Source organism: Pelmatolapia mariae, linkage group LG6 (genome assembly GCF_036321145.2).
Source record: "Pelmatolapia mariae isolate MD_Pm_ZW linkage group LG6, Pm_UMD_F_2, whole genome shotgun sequence".
Classification (NCBI taxonomy): domain Eukaryota; kingdom Metazoa; phylum Chordata; class Actinopteri; order Cichliformes; family Cichlidae; genus Pelmatolapia; species Pelmatolapia mariae.
Genome location: NC_086232.1, coordinates 2,416,183 through 2,431,490, shown reverse-complemented (window position 1 = coordinate 2,431,490; position 15,308 = coordinate 2,416,183). Strand labels below are relative to the sequence as shown.

The window sequence follows — 15,308 nt, the reverse complement described above, 5'->3', positions numbered from 1 at the left end:
TCTTCCATTCATATTTAAATCATAGCACAGAGACTAGTCTTCCATTAATATTTTAAATCATAGCACAGAGGCTAGTCTTCCATTCATATTTAAATCATAGCACAGAGACTACACAGCAAAATCCGAAGTGTTGATGTGAGTTAAAATTACTGGTGTTAAAAATTTCGAGTTGAAAAGTGTTGGTTTGAGAGTTACAGTAACACTAACGGTGCTGAAAAAGCTCTGTAGCCGGAGTTATTTCAAAGAGTCAATACTATAACACTCATTTGGAGTTGATTTCCACATCCGGGTTTTTCGCGCTCATGGGGAGTATGAGGAGTCCGCCAGAAGTTTGCTGTCAAGATCGAGGAGGTTGTTCAGGTAAGAACTATACAACAAGACCTATGTTATTTTATCATTATTAAATATTGTAACTAACTAGCCTATAACATTATTTATCAGAAGCATGCAATATTTTCCTAATGTGGAGTGTATTCATCTGCGGTAAGAGATGGGATTCGTTAGCTTAGGTAGCTAAACTATCCTCTATAACAAGTTAATATTGCAGCGAAAATAAATGCGTGCTTAATATAATTCTCAATTCTAGTTAGTTCTAATGTCATAAGAGAAATGCTTTCCAGTGTTCAATGCTTATTAAATGAAACGAGGGAGGAGTTAGCTATCCTCTGGATATGTTAAATGTAATGTTAAAATTTGAATTTGTGGTAGCCTAGCTGGCAGCTAAGACAAATGCGTTTAGCCCACTGCTTTTAAGGGAAGCGAACATTCGCCTCAGAAATATCCTATTTAAAAGTGAACTAAACAATCACATGGAGACGTTCAAGTCAAGTTTTGGAAAGCGTCAAGATAGGCTAATTACACGTGCTACCAGCGAGTTTAGCAGTAGCCTAGCCTACAAATCTTTGAAGTGGCAGGGGGTTATGGAATTCTGTTAGATGTTAGTGACCAAGCAAGGCGCGCTGCGTTTGTGCATGGATTGCTTGCTAACGGTTAGGATATATCATACATGTTGTAGTAGGCCTAATCTAAGGGAACATTTTCCCCTTTTCTACAGTTTTAGTGAAATAGGCTACCATCCAGTGTTTAAGACAAAGCGGTATAACGACAGGGTCGTTGACGTCGCCTCCACTGATAATCCTAGCATGTCGTGTCACAAAACAACCACCACAAAGTAGCAACTAGCCAGACGGCTGTGCATGTGTCAGAAACTCCCGATATAAATGTAAGACTTGCACTCATTAATTTACAGTATAAGGGATATTTGTTGTCATAAGTGAAAGCGTGATGAAGGCAGGTGTGCGTTCAACAGGAAATTTTATGTGGATTATCATCCTGACATGGTTTAAACAGAGATGCTTTTCCCCAAGTAGGCTACAGCGATTTACTCGCAACATAGCAGAACTAAGTATCTAGCCTGCGTGCAGACGAGAAGATCGCCGTTGTCGTCTTATAAACATGTGGATGGGTGGATAATTCATTGGATGCTATTTCTGTGTACCCAAGTTCAGCTATTTTAGTGCGCAGGGGGAAGCCAAATTATGTTCCTGAGGTTGAAGTGGTCTGTCACCCCTTCACAGATCATCACACAATGTATAGCCTAATATTTTCTTAAAGTTGTCCGGATTTGTTGCCACTTAAGCTATGGTTTAAATATATGGTAAAAAATATTCTGTGCCCCCTTCTCTCCACCAGGTGCTGTTGTAAGACATGTTGCTGAAAGTGAAATACCTCAATGTAAAGAAGTACATTAAATTGCACGCAGGATTCACTTATCTAGAATTCATCAGTGAAGGTAAGATAACCTGGCAGAACAAAATTTGTTGCACATGTATCAGTTCATCATGTTTGCATCTCATCTATTTAAAAAACGAATTAAATGTTAACACATTTTATTTTAATGTGTGACATTAAAAACAGTACAGAGCAGTAGGCCTAGGCCTATATTGTTGCTGCAGACTTGTCTAATTTAACCATTTTAAAGACAGGTAAAACAGCTGTTAATAAATATTAGCTAAATAAAAAAGTCAAAATTAGTTTTTAAAAAAGTTTTTCAGGCGTTTTAGGTGACATTATGCTTATCTTTTTGTAAAGCCAAAACCAAGTTTGGACTTCCGGATGCTGCTGACCTTGATATTTTCGATGAAACTGACACAGCTGTCGAAGAAGACATTTTTCTGGAGTTACTGGAGGCCCAACCAGACCTATGCCTGACAATACGTGAAAAGATTTCAGATGAAGGTAAATGTTATCATAACTTAAATTTTCAGAGTATAGCCCACTCAATGTAGAGCCAAGTTCTTTTGCTCTTGATGCAGATGACATTGACCTGTCTTCATGCAATATACATGACAGTGGACAGGGCTGGGTCATATTTGTATAGAATGTTGTCTGAACATGAACATTGAAATTGTGTTATTAATGGCATTGTGGAGTAGCCTAAAGAAAGTTAACCAAATCATCTCTCCCAAAGATTTTTGTCCTTTAGCTCATTCCACACCATCCTCCTCGGATACATTATCTTCCCTCACGGACACTATATCACTTTCATCAAGTGACAGTGACCTCAGGGAAAAGGGCATTCCTGCAGGCCGCAGTAGATCCAGCAAAGACAGTTCTGCACCAAATGTTTCTGTGTCAGAGGCTGCAAAAGAGGTAATTGAGAACAGAAAATGTCTTTTGTATTTTTGAGTTGACACCATTTATACTGTAGATTGTTATACAAATTGAAATTCAAAACATGGTGGTTCCCAACTTGCCCTGTATGAAAAAATGTTAGTAGAAGTTAGTGCTTCTTGCTAGATATGTCTTTCACAGGTTTGTTGACATTCCTCTAAACTTTCACCTTTACTGACAAACAAGTTTTTATTGTTATTATTTTCCCTTTTATATGAGCAGATGGTTAAAAATGCCTTGACTAGGAAACCTGGTGGAGAGGAAATTCTTGAAGAATACAATGCCGAAAATTCACTGAGCCACCGCACCCGGCGGCAGCTTGTTAACATATTGGCAAGTGATATGACTGAGAGACATGGGTAAGAGTAATAGTACCTAATAAAAAAGTAAAGATGGGCCATATGGAATATTCTTGTAATGTATACTGCAGTAAAGACACATACTTCTGATTTAACATTGTCAATTGTATTTCCTCTATAGCAGAATTCCCTCCCGTAAGCAAAAGGAGAAATATGCCCTTGGAATAATTACACTCTTTCCCTCATTGAAGGATCCATTTTCTCCAAACGGCTATGTAAGTCATGCAGTGATTGTAAAACAGCACATTATTTAGTTTTCATCATGGAATAATTACATCAGCTAAATGATTTAAAAGAAAAATCTTAATTCCTCTTTCGTAATAACTATTGTCATAAAACTGTATTGAAATTGTGGATGTTGTTTAACATGTATTGCACCTGTTACATGATAATAGTCCTTGGGTTTCTTTTTGCTGAATCTGCAAAGTCTGTAAGATCGCATTTGATGTTTATTTTTCATCTATGTTTAAATGTGACAGGAGCATTTCTACGACGGAGTGAAAGGCACTGGATATGTAGCGTGGCGCCTCAAAACCATGTCCAGGTCTACAACCAAACGGCCAGTGAAGGAAGTCCCAGTGCATCAAGAACAAGGGCCTAAGCGCAGAAGATTAGCAACCACATTGCCTCAGCAACTTGATGGAGATGCCTGCAAGGAGGCCATCTCATTTCTTGTTCACTCTCCTGATGAAGCAAGTGTATTTCAGAAGATGAAAATGACGTTCCAACATCGCCAGGATCTGGTGCATGATCCACAAAGAACTGCAGATGTCTTCAAAACATTTCCACGCTTTTTGGATGTCAAAGGACTAGTAAGTCAAATCACTTGATATTTTCAACTGTTAATCCTTTTTTTTTTGTTTTGCTGATGTGGATGGCAACAGTAAAAGATGTGATCATTGGTCATCCCAGTCAGGCTATATCCCATATTGGTCAAAATCACATTGCAATGTAAACAATGTTGAGCACTGTCTTTATGTCCTGTGTGTATGATGAACAGGTCAATCAAGACTTCCTGCTGCTGTTTGGTGCTGAAACAGCCACCAAGTTGCTTGAGAAGTGGGACATGTCATTCAAGCCAAAGGTTATTAAAGAAGCCAAACAGCTGACTCAGTCAACTGACCTGTGTCGTTTGATAAAAGCTGCTGAGAAACCAACAGAGAGTGATGCAAATGGTAGGCGTCGCACCATGCTTGTTTGATTTTAATAATATTTATTTTTACCTGTCATTTTGAAATTGTTTTATAAATTCAACCATACACAGACTGGGACAGTGACATGGCCTCTCTGCTGCTACTCCTTCAACTTTTGCCACCCACAGCTGGACGAAAGAGGAGAACCAAAATAAGTCCAACTGATGCAGCACACAAAATGGTGCACTTTCACAAGGTAAATATGTTGTCTCACTTTTTAAAATCCTACAAAACACTTTTTCAGTTTTTGCACTTTTTAGTTTTCCTCTCCATGAAGTATGTGTCTTAGTATTTTGTAATAAGTTAGCAAGGCACATAATGTCAAACTGAATGAATGGTTCATACTCAGCAAGTATAAGCTAGGCCTATATGTCAATATCTCATTTGTTTTTAGTCATGCTGCAGCATTGATGAACACTTGCAAGCAAGAGATGGTAAACAACCATACATCCTCGCTGTTGGTCGAACCCAGAACAGCATTGACACCTTCTACATCGCAGTGGACAAACAGCTCATCCCCTGCCAAGCCACCAGCTCACTCAGTGCTTTTGATGAACTTTTCAAATCCCACTACGTGTTCAACTTATCTTACGACGAGTCACTGGTTCATCTCTACAGTTTTGTGCAGACCACCATATTCAACATTGATGCCACCTCAACAGATGAGTCACCACGTGTTCGTGAGTTGCGTGCCAAAATGTTGAATGAGAACCATGTTTAAATGTTTTATCTGTCAAACTCTGCATAGCACCAGTCAGGCTTTGATAAGTCATTTGCGACTAGGTCACAGTTTTTATCCAAGCACCAAATTTAAGTTGGCTTGTTCACAAGATGGTTGCAGCCGTCAGTTCACTACATATTCTGGTTTAAAAAAACATTTAAATAGTGTTCATGATGAAGATTGTTGTCAAAGTGGTGATGCAGAACCCTCAGAGTCATTTCAAGCTGATTTTGACAGATTACAAGATACAGACATAGCAGTTGCAGGAACAAGTGTTACTCAGAGCCTAGAGGTTGGGTGTTCTGAAAACAATGGGTCAGGTCAAAGAATTAAAAAAAATTCTGAAGCAATTTGCACTAAAATTATTGGTAAACTCAATGGTAGTGGTTTGGCAAATAGTTTTGTGTCATCACTTGTTTGTGATTTGGAAGATTTTGCTGATGGACTGCACTGTGAGTTTAAACATAAAGTACTGAACGTTGTGCCAACAGAAAATCCTGTTAGATCTCCAGTGGAAAAATGTCTTGAGACTTTTGACAATCCAGTTGAGAAGTTCGACACTGAAGCTAAAAGAAAGTCATATTTCCGTGAAAAATGGGGAATTGTGGATCCAGTGGAAAAGACTTTAGGAATACGCTATGATACAAGGTTAAATAAAAAATCAGGCACTTATGACCAGGTACCAGTAAAAGACACTTTTGTGTACATTCCAATTTTGGAAACAATCAAATTTATATGTCGCAATTCTTATATTTGCGAGCTGCTTGCTAAACTATGTGTATCAAAAGAAGACAGATATGAAGACTTTTGTGATGGGAGTTACTATAAGTCTCATCCATTGTTTTCAAAACCACAGACTTCTTTGCAAATTCAGCTTTATTATGATGACTTTGAGACTGCTAATCCACTTGGTTCCAAACGTGGTGTTCACAAAGTTGGTGCAATCTATTTTGTCCTCAGAAATCTGCCTCCAAAGTTAAATTCTGCATTGATGAACATTCATTTGGTTGCATTGTTTCATGCAGAAGATGTGAAAAAATACGGCTTTGATCCTATTTTACAGCCTCTGATTGATGACATAAAGTTTTTGGAGAGCCATGGCATTGATTTACCCTTCTCATCTGAAAAGGTCCATGGCACTATATGTCAGATAACTGGGGACAACTTGGGGATGCACTCAATTTTGGGTTTTGTTGAGTCTTTCAGTGGACGTTACTTTTGTCGTTTGTGTTTAATTGCAAAACAGGATGCACAGAGTGTGTATACTGAGGATGATCCAAAGATCATCTTACGAGGGAAAGAACTTTTTGAAATGCACTGCAGTGAGTTGCAATCTGATCCTCAAAAGCTACATGTGTTTGGCTTAAGAAAGAATTCTACACTGAACACTCTTCAATTCTTTCATGTTTGCCAGAACTTTTCCTTGGACATTATGCATGATATTCTCGAAGGGGTAGCACAATATGAGATAAAGTTACTGTTGGAATATCTGTCAGACAATTTTCTGCCGAAACCTGCTCTTTTGTCACGGATCTATGCTTTTGACTATGGCTACTTGGAGAGCAAAAATCGTCCAACAAGGGTGAACTTAGACAGTAGTGGTAATAGTATAGGTCTTAACTCCATTCAGACTCTTTGTCTGATAAGAAACATTCCTTTAATTTTTGGTGATATTGTGCCAGAAGGAAATCAGAACTGGACTATGCTATTGCTATTGTTGCAAATAATTAACATCATATTCTCTCCATCTGTTACACATGGCATGACTGTGCTTCTAAAACATTTAACAATGGAACATCATGACTTGTTCAAATTGTTGTATCCAGGTAGGAACATGATTCCCAAACACCAATTTATGTTGCACTACCCAACTTGCATCAGAAAAATTGGGCCATTATTGCATGTATGGAGCATGAGAGGTGAGGCTAAACATAGGGTGTTCAAAGACACCCTTAAGAACTTTAAGAACATCACAGTGTCACTTGCCAAAAAACATCAAACATCCATAGCATACAAGTGGGAGACATGTCCTTTAAGCCATGTTGAGTATGGGCCCTTGAAATCATTTGATGTTGATAGTGAGGAAAATAGTGAAATGATCTCCCTAGGCTTGCCTGCTGTTGCAGAAGAGGCTTTCTCTGCTAATTGGGTTAACATTAATGGGACTGAGTACAGAACAGGATTGGTCATTTGTTGTGGTTCTGAACATGAGATGCCGGTGTTTTGCAGAATAAAAACAATAGTTTTGGTCAATAGTCACACCTACTTCATAGTTCAGAAGCTTGTGGTTGAAAATTTCAGTGAACATTGCCATGCTTATAAAGTGTTTGAAACGGATGAAAAAGATGTTGTTAAAGCAGACTGTATTGAAATATACAAGCCCTTTGATTTGCAAAGTGCTTATGGTGATGATGATGGTCTGTACATTGTGCCATTATTTTTGTTGTGAACGTATGCTGTATGGTGCTTGGAATTTAATATTTATTAAAATGCTTATGTGACCAATTTTATGTTTTCTCCTTTTATCCTGTAAAGGGACTTAACAAGGATTTTCACTGAATGTAACACAGTAGTCATACAGTAATTGCACTTTAATGCATTTTTGTATTCAGACAATTAATACAGCCTAGTATTTAAAAGCTCATATATGTCACTTTAAAGTGCCAAAATAACACTGTAAAAGTTACAGAATAACACTCTAAGTGAAAACAGTCAACACAATCCAGTGTGAAAATAAACACTTAAAAGTGTCATAAATAACACCATAGTTGTTGTGTAGTAACACCCTCAGTGAAAAGAGTTAACCCAAGCCAGTGTAAAAGTGAACACTTATCAGTGTCCTAAAACAACACTATAAATGTTAGGTAGTTACACTCTGAGTGAAGACACTTCACACCATACAGAGTGAAATTTTAACACTATGGGTGTTATATTTTTAACACTACAATGGAGTTAAAATAATAACACTTTGCAAAGTGTTACTTTAACTCTAAACCAGTGAGAATTATATAAACACTGGAAAAGTGTTAACTTTAACACTATAGGAGTTGAATTAACACTGGAGATTTTGCTGTGTAGTCTTCCATTAATATTTTAAAACAGAGCACAGAGGCTAGTCTTCCATTCATATTTAAATCATAGCACAGAGACTAGTCTTCCATTCATATGTTAAATCATAGCACAGAGACTAGTCTTCCATTCATATGTTAAATCATAGCACAGAGACTAGTCTTCCATTAATATTTAAATCATAGCACAGAGACTAGTCTTCCAATCATATTTAAAACATAGCACAGAGGCTAGTCTTCCATTAATATTTAAATTATAGCACAGAGACTAGTCTTCCATTCATATTTAAATTATAGCACAGAGACTAGTCTTCCATTCATATTTAAATCATAGCACAGAGGCTAGTCTTCCATTAATATTTAAATTATAGCACAGAGACTAGTCTTCCATTCATATTTAAATCATAGCACAGAGGCTAGTCTTCCATTAATATTTAAATCATAGCACAGAGGCTAGTCTTCCATTAATATTTAAATCATAGCACAGAGACTAGTCTTCCATTAATATTTAAATCATAGCACAGAGACTAGTCTTCCATTCATATTTAAATCATAGCACAGAGGCTAGTCTTCCATTCATATTTAAATTATAGCACAGAGACTAGTCTTCCATTCATATTTAAATCATAGCACAGAGGCTAGTCTTCCATTCATATTTAAATCATAGCACAGAGGCTAGTCTTCCATTCATATTTAAATTATAGCACAGAGACTAGTCTTCCATTCATATTTAAATTATAGCACAGAGACTAGTCTTCCATTCATATTTAAATCATAGCACAGAGGCTAGTCTTCCATTCATATTTAAATTATAGCACAGAGACTAGTCTTCCATTCATATTTAAATTATAGCACAGAGACTAGTCTTCCATTCATATTTAAATCATAGCACAGAGGCTAGTCTTCCATTAATATTTAAATCATAGCACAGAGGCTAGTCTTCCATTAATATTTAAATCATAGCACAGAGACTAGTCTTCCATTAATATTTAAATCATAGCACAGAGACTAGTCTTCCATTCATATTTAAATCATAGCACAGAGGCTAGTCTTCCATTCATATTTAAATCATAGCACAGAGGCTAGTCTTCCATTAATATTTAAATCATAGCACAGAGACTAGTCTTCCATTAATATTTAAATCATAGCACAGAGGCTAGTCTTCCATTCATATTTAAATCATAGCACAGAGGCTAGTCTTCCATTAATATTTAAATCATAGCACAGAGGCTAGTCTTCCATTAATATTTAAATCATAGCACAGAGACTAGTCTTCCATTAATATTTAAATCATAGCACAGAGACTAGTCTTCCATTCATATTTAAAACATAGCACATAGACTAGTCTTCCATTCATATTTAAATCATAGCACAGAGACTAGTCTTCCATTCATATTTAAATCATAGCACATAGACAAGTCTTCCATTCATATTTAAATCATAGCACATAGACAAGTCTTCCATTCATATTTAAATCATAGCACAGAGGCTAGTCTTCCATTCATATTTAAATCATAGCACAGAGGCTAGTCTTCCATTAATATTTAAATCATAGCACAGAGGCTAGTCTTCCATTAATATTTAAATCATAGCACAGAGACTAGTCTTCCATTAATATTTAAATCATAGCACAGAGACTAGTCTTCCATTCATATTTAAAACATAGCACATAGACTAGTCTTCCATTCATATTTAAATCATAGCACAGAGACTAGTCTTCCATTCATATTTAAATCATAGCACATAGACAAGTCTTCCATTCATATTTAAATCATAGCACATAGACAAGTCTTCCATTCATATTTAAATCATAGCACAGAGACTAGTCTTCCATTCATATTTAAATCATAGCACAGAGACTAGTCTTCCATTAATATTTAAATCATAGCACAGAGACTAGTCTTCCATTAATATTTAAATCATAGCACAGAGGCTAGTCTTCCATTAATATTTAAATCATAGCACAGAGACTAGTCTTCCATTAATATTTAAATCATAGCACAGAGACTAGTCTTCCATTCATATTTAAAACATAGCACATAGACTAGTCTTCCATTCATATTTAAATCATAGCACAGAGACTAGTCTTCCATTCATATTTAAATCATAGCACATAGACAAGTCTTCCATTCATATTTAAATCATAGCACAGAGACTAGTCTTCCATTAATATTTAAATCATAGCACAGAGACTAGTCTTCCATTCATATTTAAAACATAGCACATAGACTAGTCTTCCATTCATATTTAAATCATAGCACAGAGACTAGTCTTCCATTCATATTTAAATCATAGCACATAGACAAGTCTTCCATTCATATTTAAATCATAGCACAGAGACTAGTCTTCCATTCATATTTAAAACATAGCACATAGACAAGTCTTCCATTCATATTTAAAACATAGCACAGAGACTAGTTTTCCATTCATATTTAAATCATAGCACAGAGACTAGTCTTCCATTCATATTTAAAACATAGCACAGAGACTAGTCTTCTATTCATATTTAAAACATAGCACAGAGGCTAGTCTTCTATTCATATTTAAAACATAGCACAGAGGCTAGTCTTTCATTAATATTTAAAACATAGAACATAGACAAGTCTTCCATTCATATTTAAAACATAGCACATCGACAAGTCTTCCATTCATATTTAAAACATAGCACATAGACAAGTCTTCCATTCATATTTAAAACATAGCACATAGACTAGTCTTCCATTAACATTTAAATCATAGCACAGAGGCTAGTTTTCCATTAATATTTAAATCATAGCACAGAGGCTAGTTTTCCATTAATATTTAAATCATAGCACAGAGGCTAGTTTTCCATTAACATTTAAATCATAGCACAGAGGCTAGTTTTCCATTAATATTTAAATCATAGCACAGAGGCTAGTTTTCCATTAACATTTAAATCATAGCACAGAGGCTAGTCTTCCATTAATATTTAAATCATAGCACAGAGGATAGTTTTCCATTAATATTTAAATCATAGCACAGAGGCTAGTTTTCCATTAACATTTAAATCATAGCACAGAGGCTAGTTTTCCATTAATATTTAAATCATAGCACAGAGGATAGTTTTCCATTAATATTTAAATCATAGCACAGAGGCTAGTTTTCCATTAACATTTAAATCATAGCACAGAGGCTAGTCTTCCATTAATATTTAAAACATAGAACATAGACAAGTCTTCCATTCATATTTAAAACATAGCACATCGACAAGTCTTCCATTCATATTTAAAACATAGCACATAGACAAGTCTTCCATTCATATTTAAAACATAGCACATAGACTAGTCTTCCATTAACATTTAAATCATAGCACAGAGGCTAGTTTTCCATTAATATTTAAATCATAGCACAGAGGCTAGTTTTCCATTAATATTTAAATCATAGCACAGAGGCTAGTTTTCCATTAACATTTAAATCATAGCACAGAGGCTAGTTTTCCATTAATATTTAAATCATAGCACAGAGGCTAGTTTTCCATTAACATTTAAATCATAGCACAGAGGCTAGTCTTCCATTAATATTTAAATCATAGCACAGAGGATAGTTTTCCATTAATATTTAAATCATAGCACAGAGGCTAGTTTTCCATTAACATTTAAATCATAGCACAGAGGCTAGTTTTCCATTAATATTTAAATCATAGCACAGAGGATAGTTTTCCATTAATATTTAAATCATAGCACAGAGGCTAGTTTTCCATTAACATTTAAATCATAGCACAGAGGCTAGTCTTCCATTAATATTTAAATCATAGCACAGAGGATAGTTTTCCATTAATATTTAAATCATAGCACAGAGGCTAGTTTTCCATTAACATTTAAATCATAGCACAGAGGCTAGTCTTCCATTCATATTTAATTCATAGCACAGAGACTAGTCTTCCATTCATATTTAAAACATAGCACAGAGGCTAGTCTTCCATTCATATTTAAATCATAGCACAGAGGCTAGTCTTCCATTCATATTTAAATCATAGCACAGAGGCTAGTCTTCCATTCATATTTAAATCATAGCACAGAGGCTAGTCTTCCATTCATATTTAAATCATAGCACAGTGACTAGTCTTCCATTCATATTTAAAACATAGCACATAGACTAGTCTTCCATTAACATTTAAATCATAGCACAGAGGCTAGTCTTCCATTCATATTTAAAACATAGCACAGAGACTAGTCTTCCATTAACATTTAAATCATAGCACAGAGGCTAGTCTTCCATTCATATTTAATTCATAGCACAGAGGCTAGTCTTCCATTCATATTTAAAACATAGCACAGAGACTAGTCTTCCATTAACATTTAAATCATAGCACAGAGGCTAGTCTTCCATTCATATTTAAAACATAGCACAGAGACTAGTCTTCCATTAACATTTAAATCATAGCACAGAGGCTAGTCTTCCATTCATATTTAATTCATAGCACAGAGGCTAGTCTTCCATTCATATTTAAATCATAGCACAGAGACTAGTCTTCCATTCATATTTAAAACATAGCACAGAGGCTAGTCTTCCATTCATATTTAAATCATAGCACAGAGACTAGTCTTCCATTCATATTTAAATCATAGCACAGAGGCTAGTCTTCCATTCATATTTAAATCATAGCACAGAGACTAGTCTTCCATTCATATTTAAATCATAGCACAGAGACTAGTCTTCCATTCATATTTAATTCATAGCACAGAGGCTAGTCTTCCATTCATATTTAAATCATAGCACAGAGGCTAGTCTTCCATTCATATTTAAAACATAGCACATAGACTAGTCTTCCATTCATATTTAAATCATAGCACAGAGGCTAGTCTTCCATTCATATTTAATTCATAGCACAGAGGCTAGTCTTCCATTCATATTTAAATCATAGCACAGAGACTAGTCTTCCATTCATATTTAAAACATAGCACAGAGACTAGTCTTCCATTCATATTTAAATCATAGCACAGAGGCTAGTCTTCCATTCATATTTAAATCATAGCACAGAGGCTAGTCTTCCATTCATATTTAATTCATAGCACAGAGGCTAGTCTTCCATTCATATTTAAAACATAGCACAGAGGCTAGTCTTCCATTCATATTTAAATCATAGCACAGAGGCTAGTCTTCCATTCATATTTAAATCATAGCACAGAGGCTAGTCTTCCATTCATATTTAATTCATAGCACAGAGGCTAGTCTTCCATTCATATTTAAAACATAGCACAGAGGCTAGTCTTCCATTCATATTTAAATCATAGCACAGAGACTAGTCTTCCATTCATATTTAATTCATAGCACAGAGACTAGTCTTCCATTAATATTTAAATCATAGCACAGAGACTAGTCTTCCATTAATATTTAAATCATAGCACAGAGACTAGTCTTCCATTCATATTTAATTCATAGCACAGAGGCTAGTCTTCCATTCATATTTAAATCATAGCACAGAGGCTAGTCTTTCATTCATATTTAAATCATAGCACAGAGACTAGTCTTCCATTCATATTTTAAATCATAGCACAGAGACTAGTCTTCCATTCATATTTAAATCATAGCACAGAGGCTAGTCTTCCATTCATATTTAAATCATAGCACAGAGGCTAGTCTTCCATTCATATTTAAATCATAGCACAGAGGCTAGTCTTCCATTCATATTTAATTCATAGCACAGAGGCTAGTCTTCCATTCATATTTAAATCATAGCACAGAGGCTAGTCTTCCATTCATATTTAAATCATAGCACAGAGGCTAGTCTTCCATTCATATTTAATTCATAGCACAGAGGCTAGTCTTCCATTCATATTTAAATCATAGCACAGAGGCTAGTCTTCCATTCATATTTAAATCATAGCACAGAGGCTAGTCTTCCATTCATATTTAATTCATAGCACAGAGGCTAGTCTTCCATTCATATTTAAATCATAGCACATAGACTAGTCTTCCATTCATATTTAAATCATAGCACAGAGGCTAGTCTTCCATTCATATTTAATTCATAGCACAGAGGCTAGTCTTCCATTCATATTTAAATCATAGCACAGAGGCTAGTCTTCCATTCATATTTAAAACATAGCACATAGACTAGTCTTCCATTCATATTTAAATCATAGCACAGAGGCTAGTCTTCCATTCATATTTAATTCATAGCACAGAGGCTAGTCTTCCATTCATATTTAAATCATAGCACAGAGACTAGTCTTCCATTCATATTTAAAACATAGCACAGAGACTAGTCTTCCATTCATATTTAAATCATAGCACAGAGGCTAGTCTTCCATTCATATTTAAATCATAGCACAGAGGCTAGTCTTCCATTCATATTTAATTCATAGCACAGAGGCTAGTCTTCCATTCATATTTAAAACATAGCACAGAGGCTAGTCTTCCATTCATATTTAAATCATAGCACAGAGGCTAGTCTTCCATTCATATTTAAATCATAGCACAGAGGCTAGTCTTCCATTCATATTTAAATCATAGCACAGAGGCTAGTCTTCCATTCATATTTAATTCATAGCACAGAGGCTAGTCTTCCATTCATATTTAAAACATAGCACAGAGGCTAGTCTTCCATTCATATTTAAATCATAGCACAGAGGCTAGTCTTCCATTCATATTTAATTCATAGCACAGAGACTAGTCTTCCATTAATATTTAAATCATAGCACAGAGACTAGTCTTCCATTAATATTTAAATCATAGCACAGAGGCTAGTCTTCCATTAATATTTAATTCATAGCACAGAGACTAGTCTTCCATTAATATTTAATTCATAGCACAGAGACTAGTCTTCCATTAATATTTAAATCATAGCACAGAGACTAGTCTTCCATTCATATTTAAATCATAGCACAGAGGCTAGTCTTTCATTCATATTTAAATCATAGCACAGAGACTAGTCTTCCATTCATATTTTAAATCATAGCACAGAGACTAGTCTTCCATTCATATTTTAAATCATAGCACAGAGGCTAGTCTTCCATTCATATTTAATTCATAGCACAGAGGCTAGTCTTTCATTCATATTTAAATCATAGCACAGAGACTAGTCTTCCATTCATATTTAAATCATAGCACAGAGGCTAGTCTTTCATTCATATTTAAATCATAGCACAGAGACTAGTCTTCCATTCATATTTTAAATCATAGCACAGAGACTAGTCTTCCATTCATATTTTAAATCATAGCACAGAGACTAGTCTTCCATTCATGTTTAATTCATAGCACAGAGGCTAGTCTTCCATTCATATTTAAATCATAGCACAGAGACTAGTCTTCCATTCATATTTAATTCATA

At 35.2% G+C, this 15,308-nt stretch overlaps 1 protein-coding gene across 1 annotated transcript; it reads left to right on the top strand.

Moving 5' to 3' along the window:
* Positions 1 to 302: 302 nt before the first annotated feature.
* LOC134628807 (uncharacterized) lies at positions 303 to 4,946 on the top strand. Its single transcript, XM_063475569.1, has 8 exons — positions 303 to 360; positions 2,092 to 2,238; positions 2,486 to 2,652; positions 2,896 to 3,032; positions 3,154 to 3,247; positions 4,033 to 4,195; positions 4,354 to 4,421; positions 4,620 to 4,946. Exons 1-8 carry the CDS (start codon positions 303 to 305, stop codon positions 4,944 to 4,946), a joined length of 1,161 nt encoding a protein of 386 aa, XP_063331639.1.
* Positions 4,947 to 15,308: the final 10,362 nt, after the last annotated feature.

Excerpts from the sequence above, each read along its gene's own strand:
- LOC134628807 (XM_063475569.1), top strand. The coding sequence starts at position 303 with ATGGGGAGTATGAGGAGTCCGCCAGAAGTTTGCTGTCAAGATCGAGGA. Across the intron at positions 2,239-2,485 it reads TGAAAAGATTTCAGATGAAG|CTCATTCCACACCATCCTCC; the intron begins GTAAATGTTATC and ends TTTGTCCTTTAG. Across the intron at positions 2,653-2,895 it reads TGTCAGAGGCTGCAAAAGAG|ATGGTTAAAAATGCCTTGAC; the intron begins GTAATTGAGAAC and ends TTATATGAGCAG.